Below are 26084 nucleotides of genomic sequence, written 5' to 3' on the forward strand. Positions count from 1 at the left end.
CTTTGCAGGCCATATCTCTTCCATTATTTTCTTTTTTCTAGACTTGTAGAGCTTCTGCAGAGTGCTGCCAAGTCTGAGAAGAAGGACAAGAAGTTGCCTGGTGTTGTGTTTGATTTGCTACAAGTTTCACTGAAGGAAGGTGCCTTTGAACTGTTCTGGAAAGAAGGTGTGGAGAATGGCCTATTGAAGGAGAAATCGGGACCCGTGAGGTTTGTTTTAACGTACTTTGTTGTTTTCCGTATTATTCTTCTGTTTCTTGCCCTAGTGTTTCCGCTGCTGCCCTGTGGTAGGATGCAGCGTATGGTTTCTCATGAACAATGTGAGAGCACTTGCTTTTGGTTATTGAGGTATTCATGAGAAACTGCATATGGAGCCTAAATCCAGGCGTTAGTAAGATTTCTCTTACAATTGTGAGATACAACTAATTGGGGTTAAATTTAACTAGGACAGCACATAAAGATGATGCATCTCATTGGCCATAAAAGTATCTTAAATGTATAGCTTGCTCCTACAAGACTTGTCAGAGGACCTGTACTGTCCATTTCTTTCAAAGTGGTTGAGAGGGAAAGTCATTTGGCTTTGTATGGTTTAGGAAGGATGACTCTGTGTAGACAAACCCTACTTCTGAAATTTGTGTCTAATGCTGCTGGTCCTGAGCTTTGTGAGACGAACTGAATTAAAATGCCTGGATATGTTTGGATTCTGACACGGTCCATGTTCTTAAGTAGGGTATGGCTGTGGCTGATAACCTAGAAGTAGTTACTTCAGGTCCTTTTCCAAGTCTAATACTAGATCTTAGTAGGATTGTTCAAGTTGTCTGTTGAGACTCATGTTGTATAAAAATGCTGCAAAATCCAGAATACAAACATGCAACCATTTTGGGGGAGCATAATTTAATTTGGGCCCTAGCAAGGCAGTCTGTGGCCAGGTTTAAATCTGCAGAGGTGCACCTGCAAAAACATTTCTTAACATATTCCATGAGAATCACTGTGAAAGGAAACCATTTTCCAAGCCTGGGCAGTTTAAGTCTTGTTTTACTTTGCTTGAGTAAGTACAAAAATACCCTTTGTATGCTCAAAGCATACATCAGTGTTGCTTTTTTAGCCTGATTTCCTGCAGAAATGAGGCTAGTGCTGTCCATCTAATAACTCCTGAGCCCACTGGGCTGTTCTCATCAAATTTGCCAGCAGTTGCTGTCAAAACTAAGTAAATTTGTGTAGGTAAAAACTAAGTAAGTTTTTATTAGGCCCATGGAAATAAATATCTGGGGAGAAGAGCTCCATAGAGTGGATTGAGGAAGGAACTGCTGGTGAGGACTCATCTATTTGTAGACAGCCGAGGACCTGCTACGGGCAGCTGTGCTAGTCAGTAGGAAAGCTTTGGGCAGCAGGATTTTTTAACACAGGATCCATGAATTTTTGACTTCTGCTTTTCCTCATGCTCCATGTAGCCTGCTTCACCACTTCTCTGTCTTAGCCCTGTGTGTGGCTTTACTGCTGTGCCTCTACCTGAGGGAATCTTCTCTGTTTCTATTCAGTTACATGTGCTACCGGTTGCTGGGCAGTGCTCTCCCCTTCTTGTCTCTGGATCAGCTAGAGATGGTCCTCAAAGGGAATGTGATGCAGCACTATGGACAACACGTGGTAACAACTCAGGTGGGTCGTCTGAAAGGACTCGTGCTCAGGGCTGAAGACCCTGTCCTGAGCAGAAGTCTTCTCCACCCCCCTTTCTAGTTTCACCTTGTCTTGTATAACAAATGTTTATGTAATTAAAGACCTTGGACTTTTAATAAAGGCAGGGTTATTGTATGCCCCCTGCGAGCAGTGTATAGACTGTGTTTAATTGTCGTTGCCTATCTGTGTATTTTCATTCAGACTTAATTTAAGGGTTTTGAAATTATTCAGCACTGACCCATCTGCTTTCACTGATGTTGCTGAGAGAGCTCTAACGATGGGGGAAGCAGAGGAAGGGCAGCCCTCAGCATATTGACAATGTCATATGTCATCCTTCAACAGTCCTTTTGATTTTGTGGGTCCAGAAGCTCCTTTTTGTCTGTCATTGTGCTGGGTGTTGCATGAGCATTTGAAGACAAAGACAAAAAGGGACAACTCATGTATTTGTTTATGTTAGTGCTTGTTTCAATAAGCACATCTGAGGTTTAAGCACAAATTTTATTTGGGAATTGGATTTTGGAGCTCTTCTTCCTCCTTCTCTTTTGGGAAGCCAGTAAACAAGACAGCTCTGCAATGAAGGGAGGAAGAAAAAAAGAGGAATACTGATAAAGCCAGGCTTTGGTATGGCTTTTTGTGGTAACACAATCCTAAGCCTCCTCATGTGGGCCCAAAAATCATTGTCTGCTCTTGGGAGCAATAGGACTGTGCAGTTTTTCTGTTCTGGTATCAGAGCAGCAATAGATGTGCAGGTTTGTTCTGAAAGTCACGCTTACCATGCTGCCTCCCTCTATGGACCTACTTGCTCCAGGGTTTATCCACTGACTTAATTGTTTTTTCCTGTATGTTGCTTTTTATGCTTGTTGCACAGTGAATTAGGCTGTGTTCTTCCGTGTGCATTAAAAAATTTATTAATTCTTGTCTGAAGCGTACAAATCCACTGAAAAGAATTATTGAAAATAGAAGAAATGGAAAGAGAAACCCCTAATATTGTTGATGATGAGGAGGTGGAAAAGATCCTAGTTTTAATTTGTTTTTGTGGGTTTGTTTTGTTGCTTTGATGTTTCTTGTTTGTTTTGGAAGGCAAATACTGTTATCTTCTACTTTCTTAGGGGATAGACTAGAAAAAGCTTGAGTCTGATGTCTACTGACAGTTGTCTTCCTGAATCCTCTTTTTTCAACAGAGGAGCAAATATACTTGATTTGCTTTTGTTGAGAGATGATTGATGAATCCCCTATATTGTGAGTTATTACCCTGTTTACAGCAATCTCTCCTGGAGTTTTTCTCCCAGCTTCCACGCTGATGCACAATTCCCAATTTCTCCAACACTGGAAGCTTGCAAAGTTGTGTTTTGTGTGAGATTTCTTGCAGGGTTATTTATGTTATAATGTTATGTTATAATTGGATGGATTTGAAGTTAATTAGGAATTTATAATCCCTTTTATTAAAAAGAACAGTGTTCCCTAGACTTCCATTACTGTTTCTGCTCTCACCAGGTCACTATATTGATAATGACACTCTACCAAACAAGTTGTTTTACTAATTTATGAAGGTTGCAAGTTGTTTTTGCAATGAAGCCACAGCTTGCCCTCTTCGAGGTTTTTCCAGTTATGCTGTTGGGGTTTTTTTCCAGAACAAATGAGTGGGATTGAACACTGTGGGCTATGAAAGAACACAAGGAAGAGGGATGTGTGAGATGGGCCGTCTCCTGGTGGTCTGCATCCTGCTGGACAGTGTTCCAAGGCCAGCAGCCTGCCAGCTGTGTGCCTTGCAGATCAGTGGCAGGACTTAGGACAGGACTTGGCACAAACAGCAACACCTCAGGATACAGTTTTTAGGTTAAACATGTCAACTCCTTTCAGACTGTCTCAACATTGAGACACCAGGGAGATGTGGTGGGATTTGTTCTGCCCACAGTAGGTTAGCAGGCTCCAGGGCTGCTAGATGAGACAGGAATTGATGTGGGGGAGTTTCCAAATCCAGGGAAGATCTGAGGCAGATGATGTGAGAAACACCCTGGATTTTCAGAACAAGAGCTCATCAGCCTAGGAGCTTAGCTGCACTGTCCAGCATGTGGTCCAGCTCGCTGAAGCCTGCCTGTTCGGGAAGTTAAGTAAGTTAAAGGGTTGAAGTTGGTACGTGACAGGATTCTGTGGTTGCTCACAGTGGTTGCTCCTATGTGAGGAAGACCATTGGGTGAACCTGATGACCTGCTGTATGCTTTATGACAAGTTGGCATGTGACTAAGTTACTTACTGCAGTCAAATCTGTAAAGTGATTTGTACTTCCAAAGACTCATGCTCAGTGTGAGGTTCCTAACTTTCTCGTTTGACCATGTTTTTCAGCTTCCGGACCGATTTAAGTTTGCTCCAGAGATGGAAGCGTATGTAGATGAATTTCTGAACAGCTGTGATGACCCGGAGAGGCAGCTGGCAGTGATGATTGGCTTCTCTACGCTCACCAATCAAGGCTATCCAGTGTTCTCCAGCTCTTCCAGGGTAGTCAGACACCTGCAGCCAGCAGCATTGCAAAAATACATTGACTGGCTCAAAGACATGTTCCTCAGGCCAGACTTTGACTGTTGTTTAGACTTCTCCAGTAACCGGCAAAAACAGAACCAGGAAAATGTGAACACGTGAGTGTACAGATGGTTCACCTTCTTCTACTCTTTCTGTTCTGTAGTTAAAGTAGCTGCCTGTGTGAAATCTGGTTTGGAGAGCCAACATTTGCTGGTTCCCTTGCCATGAGTTGGCAATTGTTGCCTGTTCTATGTCCTTCTTTCGAGAAGGTTTAGCCGTAGCATCTGAGTCTTGCTGGGACAAAATTCAATTCTGTAAATAGGAGCAAACACAGTGAGAACCAGCCAGCCTGACCAGAGTAGTCTGGGTCACCAAAGAAGCCTTTTCTCTTGTTTTTCTAGCCCTGACAACTGCTTTGGCAAAAATGTCCAGTGGCTTCCTTTTTCATGACAGACTCTCAGGTCTTTTTAGGAATTGTGCATCCCTTTTATCTGACTGTTAAACTGCCCAAGGGCTCTCATCTCCTCGGCCCACAGCAAAGCACCCGCTTCCATGTCTCGAGTAGCCTGTAAATACTTACGTCATTGATAGGCATTTGTAACATTTTCCAGCTAGCAAAGCTTCCCAGGAGGAAGTTTGATACTCCTTGGTGCTGCTGCTTGCTGAATACCCACATCTTGGTGCTGTGGGTACTGGGTTACTTGCAGGGCCTTCTTCCAAAAAAGATGTAAGCTGTTAGAACAGTATGTCTGTGTGTTACTTGTCGGTAGAGTGAGGTTATAGGTGCACTACTGCAATTCTTGAAGTGCTTTTTGGTAAACTGCGGTACCTCATTGGGGTAAATAGTTGTTTGCATAGTAAGCAGCAAACTGGGAAGATCGTATGTTTTCTTATGTACCTGTTGCTTTCTTGTTACACTTCGCCGTCTTTAGTGTAAAGCCTCTAAATACCTGAAAGTGACTTCTTGCTGCAGTACATCGTGTGGTTTGTGTTTATTTTGGGATAGTGTTCAAACTACTGATTGTGTCCCCTTCTGTATTGAAAGAGCACGACGTAAGATCGGTCGATTAAGAAAGTGGATCATCCACCGACTTGCTAATATCATTGAAAGTGCAGTGAAAAAGGACGAGAACCTTGTGATGGACATTTCCAGGTGAGAATGATGTAAAGACATGATGCTGCATGTGCTTGGAATAATTCTGTTTAGCTCTATAGCAGTATTCCAAATAAGCTATGGCACTAGGCAAATTCAGTAGTGGAAATACCCCCTAACATAAGTCGTTTAGGACTTGTCAAACTCTTGTCCTAAGAGTCTAAGTCCTATGCACTTAAAATCACCTCAGTCTCGTGTTTTCAGTAAATTTTAGGTTCCTGGTTACCTAGACTGCTTGAAGATACTACTTATTACTTCTAATCTTTACATCAGATCTTAATAAGTGTTTATCAGTTTAAAAATCTTATAAAATATGACCTAAATCTAAATATCATATTGTGTGGCCTCAATTGCAGGCACTTGACTTTTGTGAAATCCTGTCTATCTTTCTCTGTTCTTTACCCAGTGTACCTTGAAGAAAGGCTCTAATTTTAAATAGTGACTTTTTTTCAGTGTTTGGACATCCTTGACTCAAAATGTGGCGAATATGTGGCACTGTTTGGTTTTCACACATGGGCTGGTTTTGCTGTGTTATGACCGAGCTGGCTCTTGATTTTGTTGTTGTTTCTGTCCATTCTAGGTTTTGCTTTTTCCATGCTTTCTTTGAGGCTAAGAAAAAGACTTCCCAAATACATGAGACGAATGTCCTTCCATCAGAACCCCTAGATGAACAGGCTCATTCAGTGGCAGAAAACTACTTCTTTGGGTAAGGATTTTGCTTGAATGCTTCAAGCCTGGAAATGTCTTCTTTTCCCTGAGGATAAGATCAGTCTGCAAAAGACAGGACAAAGAGGTTTGGGATTGTGAGTTGCTATTTGAGAATTTGTTTGGCTCCAGGACCAGGGAATGGCATTGTCAAGGATGGGTTTCCCAAAGATCCTTAAGTTTTATCCAGTAACAACAATTTTGCAAGGCAAACCTGCTGGGTGTGATGATCGGGTCGCTGCAGAGCTGAGCTCAGGCTGCTTTTTCTCATAAGGTTTTTGTTGCGTCCCTTGCAGGCTAGACATGGAAGGACCCAAGAGAGAGGTGGTGGGGTTGTGTGGGTTGCCACTGGATTTCTGTGCGCTCTGCATGGGAGCTGCTGATGGCTCTGCAGTCCTCCCTGTCCTAAGGGAGATAGAGTTGATAATGGTAGATGCTTTTAGGTGATTGCCAAAGCTGGTGCTCCAGCTTCAGTTGAGGGAAAGCAGATGACATGGTGGCATACAGAATGGGAAACAGTTGAGAGTAGTCAGTGTCCTTGGGGGCACCAGGTGTGCTTGGGGACACCAAGGCGATGAGCTATGCATTACCTGCTTGGATACATAATGTGTTGAAATGTAGGCCTTATGAATCTGGGTTGCAATGAGTGACTGGAGCTCTGGGATGAGAGTCCTCTACCAGTGGGTGTTATTTTGGAAAGTGTGAGAAGGCCATCTTGTTCCCCTGACAGTGAATTGTTGGCTGTTTTATATTGCAGGTTACTTCAGACTTTAAACACCATGACTGTTTTGGGGGATACAGCAAAGGCTGCAGCCTTGAGGGAGAAACACATCCATGGTGTGACTGCAGATGGGAAGCTGTGGATCTTTCTCCTTGTTGAGTATGCCAACAAGCTGCTCTCCAGTGAGCATGTCAATGCTGTGAAGCCTTTTACCAAAGGACAGAGGGATGCCTGGGAGAGGTGAGATTGGGCCCCTAAAAGAGAAACTATATTCTCTCATCCTCTGGCTGTTGTTCTGGCTGCTGTAGCAGAGCCATTTCACAGCAGTGGCAGTTCTGTTTCTTCCCTGTGAGTATCCTGCACCTGTGACTGGGTTTCATGATACCTCTCTGTTTCTCATCACCCCACTCCTTTCTTCTTGTTCCTTCTGTGTGTTAACTATGTGTAGGTGGCCATGTATTTTCTATTTCTGCTCATAGTCCCTCTCCCAAACACGATTGCAACTCCTAATCTTTTCTCCTAATAATGCCTGTACTAAGTACTCAGTGACTCTTCTCTGAGCTTGATATCCCATAAAGGTCTATGCCTTGGCTGTAATATGAGGAGTCTAGCCTGTGCCCAAGTGCAGAGGCTTTTTAAGCCACACGAAGTGTGATACTATTGTTGGATTAAGATTGTGTGTTATATGTGTGTCCAATTTCAATAAATTAAATGTTGAGTACAGAAAATGGTACTATGGATTTGGTTATGTTTTTGGTCTGATTGTAAAAGAGGATGTGCTGTTGTAGTGGTGAAAGGCTCAAAAGGGTTTCTTTCTTCAGAACACTTGAGTCTGTGAAGAATCTGCAGAAGAAGGAAAATAAATCTGACAGTGCTAAAGTTGTTGCTTTCCAGCAACTTCTGCTTTTAATGGCCATTCATCTTTTCAAGGTAAGACCTCTGAAGCATATTTGAGTGGTGTAAAATGGGCTGATAGCTGGGCTTTCTGAACACTGAGCTGGAGAGTTTCTTTCTGTTCAGAGATCCAGTTTTTCACAGGCTCTGGCTTCTAAAAATGAGCAACTGACAGCTAATGAACTGTGATTCTTACACTGACCGTAGACATCAACTTACAGGGGAAAAGCTTGGTCTGAGCATTGGTTTTGCACTTGATTTGCTGCTGAGTTGAGCAATTTTTACTTGGCTTCATATTTTTTCCTGTGAATAGGTTGTAGTAGCTGATTTTAGTATCTGTACCTATTTAGAGAGCTCTTTATATTTGGAGTATGTTCTATTGCTAGTGGGGAATTCAGTGGGGGTGTTTACCGTCTGCTTGTGATCAAACAGAATTCATCTGAAACAATCGATGTTCTGAGTGACCTTCTGAACTGTGTGGAGAGGGCATTCAGCAAAGAACCTAAGAAGAAAAAGACTGGTGAGTCCTTCCTATGGGAAGAAGTGGAGTGGGATTGTTAACGCTCTGTCAAAAGACAGAAGATGGCAGTTCTGCATTAGTGAAGCACTCTGACTGCATGTGTTCTAGCTTGATCACTTTTCCTCAGGAGAAGCCACTCTCTTCATTGTCTTGTTTTTCTAATTCCCTTGTCTCTTGTCCCTTGTCCACATCCTCAGTGGGTTTTGTTCCTATGTGTCTCTTAAAGGATAGGTGGGGTTCAGAGCTGGCCATTGTTCAGATAACCAGTGTCCAGGGGAGTTCAGTCTTTGAGTCCTTGTTCTGTCCTGGCCAAGAGCTTGACTGGAGTGGTGGAATCTGCCTGGGCAAAGATGTGGGCTTTCCTAACAGCTGGCGGGCCTGAAACTGGGTACTTTCAGAGCTCAAGTTTTGGGCAAACTAAATGTGTCCTGTGTGTAGATACACAGCCTGTTTGCTGATTTTGGCTAGTCCTCGTTTAGGGCTTGAGGAGCTAGGCTGGGACTTGACTGAGAAAGAACCTGGCTTGGTCTTTTGACTTCTTCTTCAACTATGGTCTTGCTGTTCTCCTTCAATCTCCTTAAATATGTGGGTACTGTGAAAATAAAAGCTGTAATTCTATGGTGGCTTGGTTGTGTGTAGATCAGGATTCCCCAACTTTTGGACCAATGAACCGGTTTCAAATGTCAGCACTTTTTATAGGCTGATTTCTTTGGAGACATCATAAAATGTATATACTTTTGCTGACTGGTTGCTGGTTGTTTTAATGTGGCCAGGTAGGTGTTGCATGATTTGCAGAATTGCTAATTTAGGTAATGACTTAACAAATAGTAGGTTTTGTTACCTGGTAAAGCTTTGCAGTGGCCTAAAGACTATTTCAGGCATGTTTCTTCCTACGGTTAGTCACCTTCCAATACAGCTACAATCTTTACCTTCACACTTGATTGTTTCTGATCTGTGTTGCTGAATGAGTACTTCTAATAGTCAGCCAGAAGGACTCTCTTTTGTTCCTTGGTGAATTTTTCTGCAGTTTGTTGTTGATGTGCCGGTGCTGTGGTTTTGCCCCTTCCCAACATTGTTTGTTTGTTCCTGTGCAGACAACGCAGAGCCAGGATGGGTCGAGGTGATGGTGGAAATCCTTCTCTCCCTCCTTGCTCAGCCCAGCCTACTCATACGTCGGATATCCAAGAGCGTGTTTGTACGGATATGCCCTAACCTGACCAAGAGGGGCTTGCAGCTGATTCTGGATGTATGTGAGGCACTAGTAGGGCATTGTACTGTTCACCTGTCTTGTCCCTAACAGCCACACAAGCATTTCTCTATTTTGGGATTAAATAAAAGCCTCCTTGATTTAGAAACTGTCTGACAATGTGTACTACTAATTTTAAATGTAGCTTACAGAGAGTTGGTTTCGTTTTTTTTCTGTTTGGGTTGATTTTTTTACATGAGCCTGAGATCAGCTAACTTTAAGCTGTATTCTTTGGTAGTTTTAGGCTGCCCATGGCAGAGGGGTTTGAACTAGACGGTCTTTAGGGTCCCTTCCAACCCAAACCATTCTATGATTCTATGAAGAAATTCCTGGGTCAGTTTATATAGCTGGTAGAATTTATATGTGAGTATAAATGGTAATGGCTTCTTTTTTCTAGAAAGGCTAAGCACAGAGGTGTTAAAAATAAGTGACAGTGAAAATCTGAATTGGTTGTACCACTCAGGAAGGTGGTATCTTCTGAAAGAGTAAAATGTGCATTGCAAAGCTGTGCTGTCAGGTACTTCATATGATGGACCTAATACTTCATTTGTAACAAATGAAAGTATGTGATGTCACCAACCTCTTCAGTTTTCCTCACCTTTTTTGTTACTTATAGAAAGAACTTAGCATATTAACAACCATGATATTGTAAGCCAGAATGTTGAATGCCCTTACTTACTATTTCATTATTCAGCTGGCATACTGTGTTGAAACTCCTGTCTGTTGTACACAAGAAATGTGTCAAAACACTGAAAAAATTCAAGTCCCTCTTTTTTGCAGGTTCTTGACCCATACCAAGAGCAAAATGAAGAAAGTGCTGTTGTTGTCATGGAAGAATCACAAAAGAAGATGAAGTCTGCACAGGACACGGTAATTGATGTGCCATTGTCAGTGACAAATACTCTTCAGACCTTCACTGTTTAAAAATAATGTTTCTCGTGATCTGTGGTGATAGACATAACTCCATTTCTCTGACTTGAGTGAAACACTTGTTGCTCTATTAAGATTTATTTTAAAAGTGCAACACAGAAATGGTTTGTTGGAAGTGCACGTTTACTAGTCTCGGCCTTGAAGGAAAATGCTGTAGGTATGGCTGTTTGAATAGATGACTTTCTGAGAACAAATGACTGCATCCTGAAATTCGCACAGGCCTCTCTCTTGCAGCCACAAACTGAATCGTTGCTATGAAGCACAGCCGTCTGAATTCAAGGTCTCGGGTTTTAAGAACTGCAGAGATTTGAGTCACAAAGCATTACAAGCGTTAGCAGGAAGGAGAGTCAGATGGCGGCTGTTACTTCAGATGTTCCTTGGAAGCTTATGTTTGATACTCATTTAATGTGACAGAGAAGTCTGTATTATGTTCTGCTTTTAGCTCTTGTGAAGATCTGGTATCTCATTATCCGAGGTGTCTTTACGTGAATCTGAGGGCTGGAAGCAAGGCAGTGGGGTGAGGAGAGGCTTGAGCTTTTATTTCTGAACATCTGAGAATTGAGTAGTGCTTGAAGAATGGTGGGATCAAGAGATTTTGAACTTCTTCCTCAGGATGAGGAAGGAAGCGAGGACTCCTCAGATGAAGGTGACACTGAGGAAGAGAATGACAGCGGAGATGAAGAAAAGAATGAAGAAGTTGATGATGACTTTCGCAGTCAACTGATGAATGTTCTCCAAGCAGGGAATTCATTGGTATGTTTTCACTGCCTACCTTTGATACAGATACCACGAGGTCGGGGTGGTGAAAGATACCCATATCCTATCTGAGCCCATGCAGGGATGGTCCTGGCAGTCATCTTTGTTTGGCATTTGAAGCGGGGGGTCAGGATCTTCAAAGCAAGCTGTGGGAATAAGTCACTTGTTCTTCTATTTATTGTTAGTGTGTCTTGAGTGCTTTAGCTTGTCCAGTCTAGCCTGATACAGCTTGTTTTCCTGACTGTAATAAATGAGATTGATGTGAACTAAAGCACTGAGATACTGTTACATGGTGCCTGTATTGGCTGCTGTGTGGAGGAGTGTGATCCCAGTGGGCTACTCTGGAGCAGTGTTGGAGCATGGTTTAATGATTCCTATAAAGGCTACGGACATAGCAACATATTAACCTCTTTACTGCAGGAGCAACTGCACAGAGGGAGTCAGTGTCAAAACCTCAGCATCTTCCTTCTCCTAATCTTCTAGCTCTGCATGTTAGTACTGTGCAGCCAGGATTATCTGATAGGAAATATGGGTCTGAGCATCCGTTTTCCCTCCCCATGTTGTTATTCTGAGTCTAGAGGTAGCTACATCCCTAGTGTGAGACTGGTCTTGGCTGTGGTTCTCTCCCCACTGTCTTGTTGAAGTACATGAAATGTTGTTTTTGCATTATAAATCAAAAGGGAGGAGACGAGAGTGATGAAGAGCTGGATGATGAGGCTATGATGGCTCTTGACAAGAACATCTCAGCCCTTTTTGCGGAGCAGCAGAAACGGATCCAGGCAAAGAAGGATGAGAAAGATAGGATGCGGAAAGAAAAGATCCTACGGAGAGATTTCAAGATTAAGGTAGGAGAGAAGTGTTTGGTGTGAAGAATTCTTGTTTACTAGCATGTTACCTGTAGCCTGCTGCATGGCCTGAGCTACGTAACACTGAACAGCTTGGACATTTGTGTGTTTTGTAAGCTCATGGAGGCTGGGACTGGATTGTTGTGGCTTTGTACAGCACCTGGCACCGCAATATCATGGTCAGTGACTGGGGCTTTCCAGGCCTGCTTCAAAACAAAAAGTAGGACTGTGCTTTCAAAGAGTGAACTGTGGTTTCCATTTGCTGATCTGAAATGCTTCACTTTATTCAATCCTTCCCTACATCTGCCCAAAGGTGCCTTAGTGTGACATGCATAAAATCCTTCTGGTAATTTTGGAGTGTAAGCTTTGTTTTGGCTTGTTATGCTGGTAAAGTCAGGAGGATTATGATTAACACTCCCTGGTCATTTGTGACTGTAATACTGACTTCAGGCCACCTGGGGTCAGGATGGACTGTCCAGGATATTCAGGCATCCAGGGGCAGCTCCAGCCGCTCATGTATAGAAATGTCTGGTGTCAGATTAGCCAAGATGAGGGCTGAATGGTGTAGTGAGCCATTTGCTTTACTGTATTTTTATTCTGATTCTGTGCTGTAAGAGGCTGATAGTATGATAATGCACTCTCTGGAAGTCGAGGGGGGGCTTGCAAGGATGAGAGCTATGAGTCCATGGTTCTAACAGATCTGTGCCAGGTTACAGTGGCTGCAGGACTAGCCAGGTGGCAGTGATTCTCGTAACTGCTGTTTCTAAATGGTGTCGCTGCACAAAATAAAGCTCAAGTCAACAGACAGCCTTTAATCTTCAGTTTCAATCTTTAATTTTCAGTTTCTCATGCCCTGACAGTACAAATGATAGCAGAAGGTGTATAGATCTCAGCTGCAAATAGTTTTCTTCAGCCCCCTACAGCTGCTGTGTAGCACACTCCAGTCTGAATGAGCTGCTCTGGGTAGATCCATCATGTTTCCCCGTCTGCGTCAGTTCTCATGCCAGAAACTCTGTGTTTTCAGGTGCTGGATCTGGTTGAAGCATTCCTGATTAAGCAATCTGAGAACCCCTTGGTCTTTGACATCATTGAGCCCTTGCTTCGGGTGATTGAACAGTGCATGAGCTCAGATTCTGACAAGCAGGAGGTTGACTTCCTCCAGAAAACAGCCAATATCTTCAAGTAAGTGTCCTTAGTACTCCAGATAACAGGCAGTGGCTTTTGATAGACACCAGTGGTGTTGATTGAATCCCAGAAGTTGGTCTTTCTAAGACTGAAGACAATTTCTATGCTTACAGATTGTGTAGAATTAGATTACCAGCACCACACATGCACACGAGGCTTAGTGATAATTTCTAGGAAAGAAACTAGGATCCAGGTTCTCTAGTCTAAGGACTTCAAGTGCTTGCAGGTGGAAGCCTTAAGAACAAACATTGGTATTGCAGTCACGGTGCCATGTCACTGAATATCTCCACAGGACTCTGACCTCCGATTCAGAGCATAGAACAACTCCCTAGGCTTATAGAGTTGCCACTGTGGCTGGAATGAAACTCCCAGCAAGTTATTATTGAGACAGACAGAGTGCAAATTCTCTCTGTTCACAGCCAGAGAAGCAAGTCATGATACCAGCTACACATAGGCATAATGCATGGTGTGTGTCATGTGTACACCACTCCCTGACATCCTCAGCACTGCTCTGAAGTGTTGTCAGTGCTGCTCTCTAGCCCCTGTTGAGAAGCAGTTCTGCAGTAACTGGGTTGAAGGCAGCCAGTCCCCTTTGTAGGAGCTTTAATGGGAAGTTGACCATGATGCTCTTGAAGGTGAAGAGCAGCAGGTCTCCTCACCCTTCCCAGTAGGTCTCCTCACCCTTCTTGCCACAGCGATGACTGCCTCTTGCTGCCCCCAGCTAGCACCGTTTTTGTGTCACCCTGAGCCCAGTGATAAGGGTTGATAGCCATCTGTTCCCCAGAGCTCTTTCTGTAGGTAATGGCTTTGGGTTTGTTTTTAATGCTCTTTTCAGGAACTCATTGTGCCGAACTAAGCAGTACTGCAAGAAAGTGGATGCCCTGCAAGAAGATTTGCATACTTTTGTGGAGAGGCTTGTGAAGAAAGCCTGCAAGCACACTGACTCTTCAGTGGCTCTCTATTATTTCAGGTGAGTGTCAAAGAGGAGCGCTTCTACTTGGTGCTGTGGGCTGGTCTGTAAGCAGGCGTAACGTTGCCTGTTAAAACAGTTCAGAGAAGCCTTGATGAATGCTAGGTGCCAGGATCTGAGTCTTACATGAGGATTGGTCAGTTGTCCTGGCAGTCTGAAGCGTTTTCAAACAGATGTCTGTTTTTTGGTGATCATCTTCTATGGGCTCTGTGACACAGAAATGGTCTGGTACAGCTTTGATGGGAAGTGCTTTCTTGAGGCTTCATTGGGCAGTAATGAATTGTGTGTGATTCAGTGTGGGGATGAGTGTAATTTATAGTCAATCTGCAGCGATCGTTCTGCACATACAGTGGTTTACTGTCTCTGTGATAGCACAGTGGGGACAATATGAGCCCTGACTGTACGTACCAGTATTCACTGCTTTGCTGCTGAGTACAGGTGAATTAGGATAAACCATATTTGTCAGGAAACATAAGCAAGCTTGCTGTTTCCTGGTGTAAATGGGAGGGCCATTAATAGTAGGCTCTCTTGTGACCTGCAGGCAGTTTCAGGAGGGCTTTCATACTCCCTCTGGGATTTCTCAACACAACTGTATATGCAGTGGGTATCATATTGTGTGGTCAACCCAGTGCCATCTGACAGCACTGGCTCAGAGCACACCAGGCTTGTGGCTGTGCAGGAGCCACGGTACTTCCTGACAACACAGGGCTGGCTGTGTGTGCTGCATGGCTCCCCGGCAGCTCCCTAGCTGTGGCAGTCCTGAGTGAAGCCGTGCCCAGTTACTAGAACGTATCTCAAAAGCAGCAGTGTCTTCGTGCTCTCTCAGTTGATGTGCTCGAGTTCTCCAGGCACACAGCAGCCCGGGCTGAGAGGGCTGCACTGCAGTGCTGGCTGAGCTGTGCCAGCTCAGAAATCCTGGGCAAATGCAGAAGTCCTCAAGCAGTGCTGGTCAACAGTATGAGCTTGATGAAGCCAGGCTGATAGTGAGGATGTCTGTCTGCAGTGACAGATAATGAAACAATGCAGCCTCCTAAGATTTATTTGTCCTTAGGTCTGGCAAGACTGGGTTAGACTGAGAGAAGAGGCCCTCTCAGACTCTTTACCCCCCCTTGGTACTGAATAAGCTGCCTGTATCGCTTGGCCTCCACCCTCGGGTGGCTTTGCAGCGGCACCATGACACTGGTAACTGCTATGTTCTCCCCTTTTGTTTTTTAGTGCCTCACTATACCTGCTCAAAGTGTTGAAAGGAAACACATCTGATAAACCATCAACTCTTCCTACCCCTCTGCCAGAGAAAGAGAGTGACACCATCCCACAGGCTTCTCAGGTAGGGCAGCAGGCTGCTTTCGAGGCAGTGTCTTTGCTGGTAAAGTTGCATTACCTCATTTCGCTGGATGGGCCTTACTTACACAGTCTCATTGTTCCTGCTGCCTGCAGATGCCTGTCTACATGACTTCTTTTCCTTGAAACTATCAAATTTCCCATCTCCTTCTGGCCCTCACCCACCTGCCTTTGCAGTGTGTCCTTGCCCATAGTCTCCGGGGGCTGCTGATGGACAGTGGTCCAGGTTAATGGCTGAAAAAGCCTGATGTATGTTTATGCTGCTCTCCTGGCTAATGTCCTGTTATTTCCTTAACCTCTGGCAGTGACTCTTGAGTTATTTTCTGGGAGGGTGCTGAGGAGCAGGGAAGCACAGGACAGTGGTGGGTGAGAGTGAACTCCTATCTCTCTGAAATTTGGGTTGAGTTATCTCAGGGTGAAGAGAGTGTAGAGTAGCCCTGATTTCAGTGGTGGGTGTTTGCAGGGAGAATCTTCATCTGGTTGTGCTATGGGTGTCTAGTACTTGGGGAGTCTTACTGTGTGGTGCCCTTTCACCTACTGTCTCTGCTGAACTTCACAGGTCTCTGAATTTGGTGAGCCTATATATTGCGCAGCCCAGTCCAGTCACCTCCACTAGAAACCTCGCAACTAGTATTTCACCAGTTAGCCTGATGCTTGCCTCTGAGCCTCTCAAATTGCGTGCAGGAATTAGCGCCTTAATCCTGCTGACATTTTGTGGGGGAGGAAAATAAACAGGGCTACCTCATGACAAGGGAGGGCCTGGAAATCACAAACATCGAGATATTATTAGCAGCTGAAAAGATAGCCAGTGTTTCTAAGGCTTAGTGAGAGACTGAGAGTGTTAATCCAAGCAACTCTTGTTCTGTGCTGCGCCCTTCTGGAAAGAAAAACAAAGTGGGAGATCTGTGGGGAATATAAACAACATACTTGATGTTGAGGCTCGAGTGGGACGTGCTTCATAGCATCCTTGTGCAGCTTCACAGGGAAGGCTGTTATTCCTGTGGGAACAGGGCTGTGGTCTTGATCAGCCAAGGGTGCAGCCAGCAGCTGAAGTGGGTTGCTGGTTTGAGGGAAGTGACACCGTTCAGTTTCTGTGAGGCTGCTAGTGCTGACATTGTGTTGAGGCCGGGAAGGTTTTGCAGTGGGGAACCAGACATGAAGGTGTGGCATGTTTTGAGTGAGTAGTGCTTTGTGAGCAAAACCTGGAGCTTTTCTGGAAGCAGGAAACTGGAACTAGAGCAGACCCCATAATGCAGTGGTTAGATTTATGGAAAAGCCTGTTACTGTAGAGGATCTTTGCTACAGTAAACATCTGCATGGGAGGAGGAATCAGGTTTTTTTCCCCTGAAAATATGTATGTCAAGTAAGTGCTAAGCATAGACATTTAACTAGGAAAGAGAGGTTATATATTTCAAGATCCATTGCCCCTGTTAGACTCTAGCCTGGGTGCAGCTGCAGTAGTGCTGGGAGTTTGACCTGAGAATGAGACACAACATTAACGTGGCTGTAACTTGCTCTGGGTCCACAGAAAAATTGCTTGGGCAGAGGTTCACAAAAGGCTCATCCACTATTGTGAAGATCAGAGCTATGACCTCCTGGACCTTATTTTTTCTTTCTTCCCGAAGAGCTGTGCTTCCCTGGCAATATGAGAAGTCAGGAATGTTGGGATGTGGCACTCCAGGCTCCGCTCTTCATTCACCCCATGGTGTTAGTTCAGATCCATACACCTGTGCTGGTCGCTGCATGGCTGGTGTCCTGATCCCCACCAGAGGGGGATGTTGGAGCAGTTACACAGTTCTGGGATCCCTGGATTGCTGGTCGGAGTTCGGGCTTGTCTGCTGGGTACCTAGAAATCTTGGACATGGCTGCTAAGTGTGGATGTCTGGGTATTTACATACACTAATACCTACAGATTCATAGATTCATAGAAATAGAATCATGGAATTATTTAGGTTGGAAAAGACCATTAAGATCATCAAGTCCAACCCAAAACCATGTGGTCCCAGGACTTGTGCTTCACCAGCTCCATTGCCCTTCTGATGCACTCCAGCACCTCACTTTCTCGTAATGAGCGGCCCAAAATGGAACACAGTATTTGCAGTACAGCCTCGCCAGTTCAGATAGCTGTACAGCTGCCGCAGGATGGCCTGGGAGTCCTCGGCGAGCCTCGTGCGTTTGATGTGCTCACTGCAAACCTAGAAGTACAGCCCACCACACTACACCACACGACATGAGGCGTATGTAGTTGTACTAGAAAGCTGCGCTGCCCTTCACTAACATGGCCATATGGCTCTCTGTACTTGGGAGAACATGTTTGGGGTCCACTTTGTTGTTTCTTCATGGTTCTGTGTCGTGTACACTATCAGCAGCTGGGCTGATGGCCTATCACATACCTTATGTGATGCAGGCGTAGGCCTACATCATACAGGCTACCCAAGAACATCTAGTTGTTGGAAAAATCTGTGTGCACTGGTAGAAATGAATTACTTCATTGCTAGTGATTCATCCTTGTGTTTCACTGAGTATTTTTTTGTTCTGCTTTTTCCCTGTAGCTTTTGAGCACAGGTTGTTTGGATATGGAGAGGGTGACTGCAATATATCGGCAAGCACTGACACAATTCTTGACTAAACGGAACAGTGCCCTTACAAGCTCCATGTTCCATGATCTCTTCAGACGCTTCCCGGTAAGTGTTGCTGAGTGTGTGGTATGTTGTCTTCTGGTGGCTCCAAAGTACAGTTGTAATTCTGGGGAAAGTAGGGAGACAAACTTCTCTGCTTTATTGTGGGCTTTTAAAACTGCTGTAAGGTTTCCTAGGACCTGCTCAGACTCTTAATACTGCGTGTTTTGATAGCAGTGCTGCAGAAGGCCAGGATCTCCTTTATGGTTTGGATTGGGATACTGTAAGGAGAATGTAGATGAGCAGAAAGCTGCTTTACAAAGCATAGCCTAAGAAGCTCTAAATTTTTACCAGTGCTCAAGACAACGTGGATGAGCAAGGTTTGCACAAAGGCAGAAGGGGCCAGCTTGTTTAAACAGCTAATGTAGCTGCCGTCCAGCTTCGCTCTGACTGTATGCTCAGTTTATCAGTTTTCTTCCAAGAGGGCTGTGGAGCGTAGAGCCGAATTGGGATCTAATCTGCAAGCCGGATCTCCAGGCAGTGTCAGTGTCTGAAGTGTTTGAGGTTATTTCCTGCAAACTTGACCTATGCCTGGAGCTGGTCTCCACTTTGAAGACAGCCATTTTTTAAGAAATGGGCCTTGAGTCTGAATGTCATACAGTTCCTCAGGGATTTTTGGGTCAGAGTGAGGTAGAGACAGTTGCCAGAAGCCCTTTCTCAAGGACTTCAACCTTTTAGAATGGATGTCTGACGGGAGGGTGGGAGGAGACACAGGCATGTGTAACTGAGGGAAGATGCTTTCAGACTCTGAGGGAATCCATCCAGGAGAGGATTTTTCTGCATACCTGGTTTCTTAGGACAACAGCCCACGATGACACCTACATAAGTTAGTGAAATAGGGGGAAGAGGAGGGTTGTGTGCTGCCCACATGGACAGCAAGCTTCAGACCCCATCTGCGGGTTTCTGGAGCCTGTGGTTTCCATGTGACTGTTCCTTGCAGAAATGGCTTTTAAAATCTTTAAGCTCATCCCTTTTATAAAACAAAGGTAATGATATACACAGATACTGGCCTGTTTAAAGCTGGGCTTGCCTACTTGCTAGTGGTATCTGTTCTTTTAGTAGTCATCTTACCCCCAAGAAGAAGCCATTTTAGGTGGTGTGGTGGGAATAACCAACTGCACAATGTGTCAGCAAACTGCTGCCCATGCTTTGTCAGGGCCAGACCTTCCAGTGCCTGAGAGACGACACTAGACATATGCCAATATATTTGCTATCCAGATGCTTCCTCATTTCTTGTGTCTGGATTCCTTGTGCCCCTCAGTTTGGAAATATTTTGTCTATGAACACAGAAATTGGCAGATTAGGCCAGAGCAGAGGTTCATCAAGCCTTGCTGACAATTACCCCTCCCCTAGAAAGGTTGTTTTGATCAGGATGTGTTGCAGGGACAACTTTAGGATAACCTGTCTCCAGGGTCATTTTCCTCCTGACACGTTTGTTTCTGGCACCTTTAGCAGGTGGGTTCAGATCTTTCCCCAAGCTCTGACATGCTCCAGTCTAACTCAGCGTGTTCTCCTTTGCCTCTGAGACTGCCTCTCTGTGCGAAGTGAACTGCCTGCCTAAAGCATCAGGTGCAGACTTAAATCAAGCACCAGGCAGAACACAGGAGGTGAAGACTTTGCCTGATTTTTCCAAGTTAAGAGTTTTGCTGCTGGTTTCCTTGTGATCAAGATTTCACTCAGGGCTGGTGTGAGCAAAGCTGTTAATTTTCAAATAAGCTGTTGCTGATCTCTGGGCACTTTCCTTTCTTGTGGCATTTTCTTCTCACTCAGGAAGCTGTGTAAAATATAGACTGTTTTGCTTGAAAAACAAACCTGTCTGTCAGCGAACCACTAATAAGAGACTGGGTCTTTCTTTGTTACAGATCATGTGTAAGCCATTAGTAGATACTCTTGTCAAGTCTATCACAGCAGGAGCCAGGCAACATCAGCAGGTAAGAAGGAAAGCAAACAAACAAAGCTATATTAAATAGCCAATCTCAGAAGTCACTTAATCATGGCAGCTCAGATGTTGCTTAATATGCTTATTGCTGCCTTTAGGGCTCCCCAATTTTGAGAAGTGGGCTTCCTGGGGGGGAGAGCTTTTGCAAATACAGCCTTGCTGCTTCAGGTATGTGACTGAAGTTGTGGAATATATATATATTCCCAGTGATAGGGGTTCTTTGATAGCATCTTCTTTAAAACTGCCTGCGGCTTTCAGGGATGAGGCCTGATTGTTGTAGGGGTTGCCGTCACTCACATATTCCTTGATGACTTCCTTATTGGTAAGGTTTTCCTCTCTATTAATGCAGTGTGTTGTAATCCTTGCCTCCCAGTGGTAACTCGAGGTTAGCTTCTTGAGCCTGTTCTGCGCCTTGCCAGCTGTCCTGCATTTTCTCGGCCATGTGCTTCTGTATCTGGTTTAAAACAACCTGTACTATAGATCTGATTTTTGATGGTTGATTGCATGTGCCTGACTAACACAAAATTAGTGGAGCCTTATCAATAAAACATTGCAGGGTAAGTGCACATGTTGTGTTTGGTGAGTGCAGGGTGAGTTGCACGAGCAGGGAATGAGGCCCGTGTGGATTTTCACTGCAGAATTCACTGTGGTGGGCGTGCCTTCTACGCAGTTAATAACCAAAACCCCTTTAGGCCAGTGGCACTGTGTCTCAAACTTTCCCACCCCCTAGCTGTAACCCACATCTGTCCCTTGCAGAAGTGAGTCCTAGATCAGTGTTTCATAAATAGCTGTTTTATTGTTTCTGATCACTGGAGGGAATGTGAAGGGCTAGGTAGGTGTTTACAGTAAGGCTGCTTTACATCGTCAGTGTAAATTGCATTTCAGGCTCTTTTACCCAACAGGAATGGCTCTGATTTAAAGCAGAACAAAAAAAAGAGAGAGAATTAAGCTATTAGTAATTTCAGTGGATAGAAATAAGGATGTGTTATGCAAATACAAATTAATTGTAAGGCACATACTTGGTCCTGTCCTTAAGACACCAGAACAACGTCCCAAACAATCAGCTTTATTATGTGGGTATCTTTGCTGCCCCATAGGGAACAGCACTGTCCATCTTTCAGGGCTTCCACAGTCACCTGCTCAAGCTTTGTTTCCAGAGCCTGTTCATCTGTGGGTGAGAGGAGTAGGGGAGGACGTGCAGTGCACGGTGTGTGGGAGACTGGATAGGGAACATGGGTATACTAGTGTTTAAACAAAGACAGCATGGACAGTAAGCTGTGTAAAGCCTGTGGAGTTTGGATTTGCAGCTTTATGTACTTTGCACACTGCTGTTCAGGAATTCTGGCTTCCCCTCATCAAATGTCCAATTTGCCAGGTTTTCAATTAGATTTTCCCACTGATTCTCAGTGCAAATGTGCTTTGGTATTATCCTAGGGGGTAGGGGGAAAGCTGGGTGGGTCTGTGTGGCAAAATGACGTTGTGGGTAAAGCATGAAACTTCTCTGGAGTCTCCAGCTCCTGGCAGTCACTGCTGGGGGAGGAAGGGGAGGGGAGGGTGAGGGCTCAGCTACCAAAAGGGCTGTCCTAACTCAGAGTCCTGAAGACACCAAAGGTCTCCTGACTTCAGCCAGCACGGATGGTTGGGAGGTAAGTGGGGTAGTCTCCCATTTTCAGCCCCCGAACATTGGCTTCTAATCATTAAACTAGCTTATTCCCAGAGACACGAGGCTTAATTCGTCTTCTAACACTCCTGCTATTAATGCTGATCGTTCTGGCTATGCCTGCTGCATCTGTTTGGACAGCTAATTCTACTGTGATTTTTGCCTTCTTGGCTCTGCCCATCGCTTTGGCGGCCAGTCCTGAGTGGGGGGAGCAGTGCTCTGCGTGGGGAGGTGGAGGCTCAGCTCTGGCTGGGGTTCTCATGTTGGCCTGGTCATGAACCCTGGGGCTGTGGCCCAGTAGGGCTGCTGGCCCCTATCACAGCTGGCCTGGGGGAGGCCCTTCCCAAGGGGATGGGGGAAGCAGATGTGCCTTCGGCTTGGGCTTTTAGGTAGTTTTGAACCAAAAGGAAAAGTAGTTCATGAGGAGGATGTAGAGGGGCATGTTCCTTTCTCTTTGCCCCAAATAACTGGGTGTTTGTGAGAGCAGCATGGGGGTAGGGGGTCTGTTCTATCTCTCCTCTCAGCCCGGCTGGTCCTGGAGGTTTTTTAAGACTTTTAAGGCAATATCTTGTGGCCCCTGGGGTACATGTCCCGCTCCTACTTCAGGGATCTCTGCTCTTGCTGGGGCTGGTAGTGTAAAGTCAGCGGGATCACTTGGCGGTGGCCCTGGACCAGCCTGGTTGAGGTGATGTGTGGCACGTGTCCCTGTGTGCTCCATCAGCCCCACAGTGTACAGCACGGCCTGGGCCTGCCTGGGCTCTGGTCAAGAAACAGCAAACCCCAACTGTATGTGGAATGTTCCTGTGCCTTCTGTTGGGGGCTGCTGAAGGTCTGTGGAACTCAGTTTCTGGGCAGTTGTAGCTGAGAGAGGATCCTCTAGGAGATGCAGGAGCTGTTCAAATGCCGCTCAGCTGGTGTTGGGTTGGAGAGGAGCAGTCTGGCCTCTCCAGCCCCAGCCATTTGTCCTGACGCTGGGGACCTCACTGTCTGTCTGGGGCCCAAGTGTTCATGCAGTTATGTTGCAAAATGGACATGAGGGTAAAACTTACCTTCCTCTGCACGCATACTTTCCCCCCCACCCCCTTTTTGCTGTGTTATAATTCACTGATGAATTCACCGGTCTTGTTCAGGGCACAGGTATTCAGTGTCCGTGCAGGGGCAGGAGTGGCTGGGTGAAAGCTGTCATTCGTTTCATCAAATGGCAGTGTTTGTTAACATGAAATAATGGCGTCTGTGAAGTGAGTACGAGAACACTGGAAAGCAGAGTGTCCGTGGGCTGTCGGCTGTAGCTGGTGACTTGGCCAGCTGGGTTTTGCATTGCTGCAGCCTTTCCGTGCATCCTGTCTCCCTCAGTTGCTCATGTCTAAAACCCAGACAACATCGAACCCGCAGCAGCAGCGTTGTATCTGTAAAGGCAGAGCTGTTGGTAGCTATCAGGTGGGTATTTATGTCAATTTGGGAGATGCATTTCTTTGGCCTGTGTGATTGCTGTAGAGAAGGGTCCTTTGGGGATATCTAAAGGCAAGTATATCAGACGGTGCATCTTGATGCAAAGCTTAGCAGAAATAAAGGAAGCTTTAGAATAAAATCTCTAGATAGTGTGACTGACATCAAGCCAGCCCTGTTCCTCAGACACTCTTCTTACGTCCCTAAAGCAGCAGTAAGGTTGTTCACTCCATACAGAAGTAATTTGTGAGATAAAACGAACAGCACTTTGGGGGGTGAGAGCTCTTAAGGCATGTTTAACCTTGGCTCACATCGGTTGGGTTGTTAGGTTTTCCTAGCAGTAAGCTCAACCTGTGTAACAAGTTTTAAACTGGAATGATGAATTTGCAATGGTCTTACTGAGACTGAACTTACAACCGAAGCTTGTACATGCAGCCAAGAGCTTTTCCTCTGATATTACTCCTGGAGTGTGGATGCCTGTAGGAGACAGTAATTCAGGGGTTTCCCTGGAAAAGGGAAGAGCTGGAGAGATTGGTGTCATTTGTGAGTGGGAGAAGGAAGGGGAAGGGATGCTTGACCAGAGAAGTGGAGGTGTTATTCCGCCATGAATTCACTTAGTCCCTGTTTAAACCTATACGCCAGGAAGATTCAAGTTGAAGATCTGCGCAACAGTGGATCTGCAAAAGCACCTTGTTTCAGGCAGTTCATGCATCTGAGCTGGCTTTCTCACCTTTTGTGAGACCACACTGACTGCAGGACGCTATGAATCATATTCTGCCCGTTCAGATGCACTGAGACAGGCAGCTGGTGCTTTGAATGCTCGGTGTTACCTGTTGGCTGGCCTGTTTTTCCAACCCTGTGTTTCTTTAAGTGTGGAGCTAAAGAAGAAAGACTGCTGTCCCAAAAGTGCCTGTGTGCAAGTTAAAATGCTTCAGGCTTTTAAAAAATGAACACACGAACGTTTGCATGTCTTTCATTTATTGAATGGAGAAATCTGGTGGGTTTTGCTGTGTGGAGTTGTTTTCTTTTTTTTTCCCCTCTTTTTAGTACAGTTGCAGTCAGGATCTTTTTCCTAAACTCTTGTTGATCCTTACTTTCCCATATGTATAAGTTAAACCAACATATAACCTAAAGCTGCACTTCCTTCTCAGAATGTGGCCTGCCTCATCCCTGTGATGTGTTCGTACACTGCTGTCTACTGTAGAAAGAAGTAGGTAGAAATTTTATGAAATCACTATTGTAAGCAGCTACTATGAAGCTTTTCAAGAGGACCTTCAGTGTGTGAGAAGTGCTACAAGTTAAAGTAAAAAAGAAGGTGATGAAGAATAAATTTTTTTGGGTAGTCTAACCCAGTTTGTTGGATGCAGTTCTGAGGACTGAGGTCCTGAAGGTCAGTCACACTGTGACCTTGTACTTGCTGTAATGGCCAGCAGAAATGTCTCCAGTGGTGGGAAGGCAGGACTGGTGAACACTACATATAGGTAGATTTAATAGCTTTCTCTACCTTCTTTCTGCTTAAACCTTCTTGGTAGTAAAGCGTAGCTAATGTCCTGTACCTGCATGCATGCATGTGCCCTAGCATAGGTACAGGTGACAGCTAGGGACAGTCTTCAGTGATAAGACTGTATGGAAAACAACAAGTCATTAAAAATGGAACTTGTGTTACACCTTTGAGTTGACCTAGTGCTAATGAATTGCATTAAGCTTCTGGCACAAATGGTCCCACTGGCAGTGCAAAGCCTTGCAATTAGCCGAGCAGAATGTGTGTGGTGCTAGCAGGTGGGGGGGGCTTGTGGTGTTTTGTTGCCGAAGGATGTTGCTGTCAGTCTGATGTCTTCCACAAGCACTGTACACATTCTCTCAAATGCTGTTTAGGAAAAAAATGTGTTTGAGCTTGTTCTCGCTTCTTCCTTTCTTAATGCAATTGGATCTTACTACTGCAATTGTTTTCCAGGAGACCTTGACCTTCAAATTGCTTCCTCATGCCTTGTTTCAGTGGGTGCAGCGTTGCTTTCTCAATATGCACAAAAGGCTTGGTTTTTTTGGCTTGTGCTGATGGAGTGTGAACTAGGGATCAAGTTGTGTTTAATTTAATGATTGTTATATGACTCAGCTACATACCAGCACCCTCCTGAGCCTTAGGTGAGGAATGTCTTCCTGGTTTATTTTTAGCTGCATCAGTAAGGTGAGCATAGCTACAGTAACATCTAGTTCTGTAGTGGTGCAGTCTGGGCTGTCCCTCTGATGCTGTTACAGCACAAACCCCTTGGTGGTGCAGAGTTAATTGTGGTGAGGTTCTTACTGCAATGCCCCCCCGCCCCACTCTTATGCATGCTGGGGCTGCCGCTGGGTGAGTCTGTGAACTAATGCCTCTACCCTAAAAACTTACTCTGCTGGCCTGAGGATCAGGTGAGGGAGAAAATACGTGGCTGGTTGCAATGTTGATGCAGGCTGCTGCAGGCACGTGCATATTCCTGGTGCCAGCTCTCAACTGGAAACAGGCTGAAGCACAGCCTGTCTGGAAGCTTGGACCGGAACAACCATGCTTCTCCCTGAGAAAACCCAGCTTGTTGACCAGTGGTATTGGAACCAGTTTGGAATGGAAGACTAGTAAATGAAACATCCACTGCTACCAGGAGTAAAGTGTTGTCCCCATCTCTGTTGTACTGGCAGACACTTAGGCCACTTCTAGTCTATGTCTTTTTCCTGGGGTTCAGCAAAGGATTTGATATATGTCCCTTGCTCTTTTCTTTGGGAAAGGCACAAGGAGTGTACATTCCAATACAGTTACTAAGAGCCTTTGCAATTATTTCTGCACTGTGGTTACACATCAGTTTGGATACATCCTTGTCGTCTTATTTACATTTAAAGTGATATTGGTTGAAGATGTTGCAGTAGCTGGGAG

General features: G+C 45.0%; 1 protein-coding gene across 1 annotated transcript in view; it reads left to right on the forward strand.

Moving 5' to 3' along the window:
* The window catches only part of MYBBP1A (MYB binding protein (P160) 1a), a gene marked incomplete at its 5' end in the record, with an annotated part of 61613 nt that overhangs the window by 4185 nt on the left and 31344 nt on the right, over positions 1–26084 (forward strand). The window contains 17 exons of the mRNA XM_010148129.1: positions 42–209; positions 1538–1655; positions 4017–4306; positions 5236–5343; positions 5924–6049; positions 6806–7009; positions 7591–7699; positions 8096–8183; positions 9278–9429; positions 10210–10299; positions 10972–11112; positions 11796–11960; positions 12985–13142; positions 13981–14115; positions 15331–15442; positions 18009–18140; positions 19997–20065. Of these exons, the coding sequence (XP_010146431.1) occupies positions 42–209; positions 1538–1655; positions 4017–4306; positions 5236–5343; positions 5924–6049; positions 6806–7009; positions 7591–7699; positions 8096–8183; positions 9278–9429; positions 10210–10299; positions 10972–11112; positions 11796–11960; positions 12985–13142; positions 13981–14115; positions 15331–15442; positions 18009–18140; positions 19997–20065 (2365 nt within the window). The remainder of the gene's footprint in view (positions 1–41; positions 210–1537; positions 1656–4016; positions 4307–5235; positions 5344–5923; positions 6050–6805; positions 7010–7590; positions 7700–8095; positions 8184–9277; positions 9430–10209; positions 10300–10971; positions 11113–11795; positions 11961–12984; positions 13143–13980; positions 14116–15330; positions 15443–18008; positions 18141–19996; positions 20066–26084) is intronic.

The sequence above is a fragment of the Eurypyga helias genome, unplaced genomic scaffold, assembly GCF_000690775.1.
Source record: "Eurypyga helias isolate BGI_N326 unplaced genomic scaffold, ASM69077v1 scaffold12680, whole genome shotgun sequence".
Classification (NCBI taxonomy): Eukaryota; Metazoa; Chordata; class Aves; order Eurypygiformes; family Eurypygidae; genus Eurypyga; species Eurypyga helias.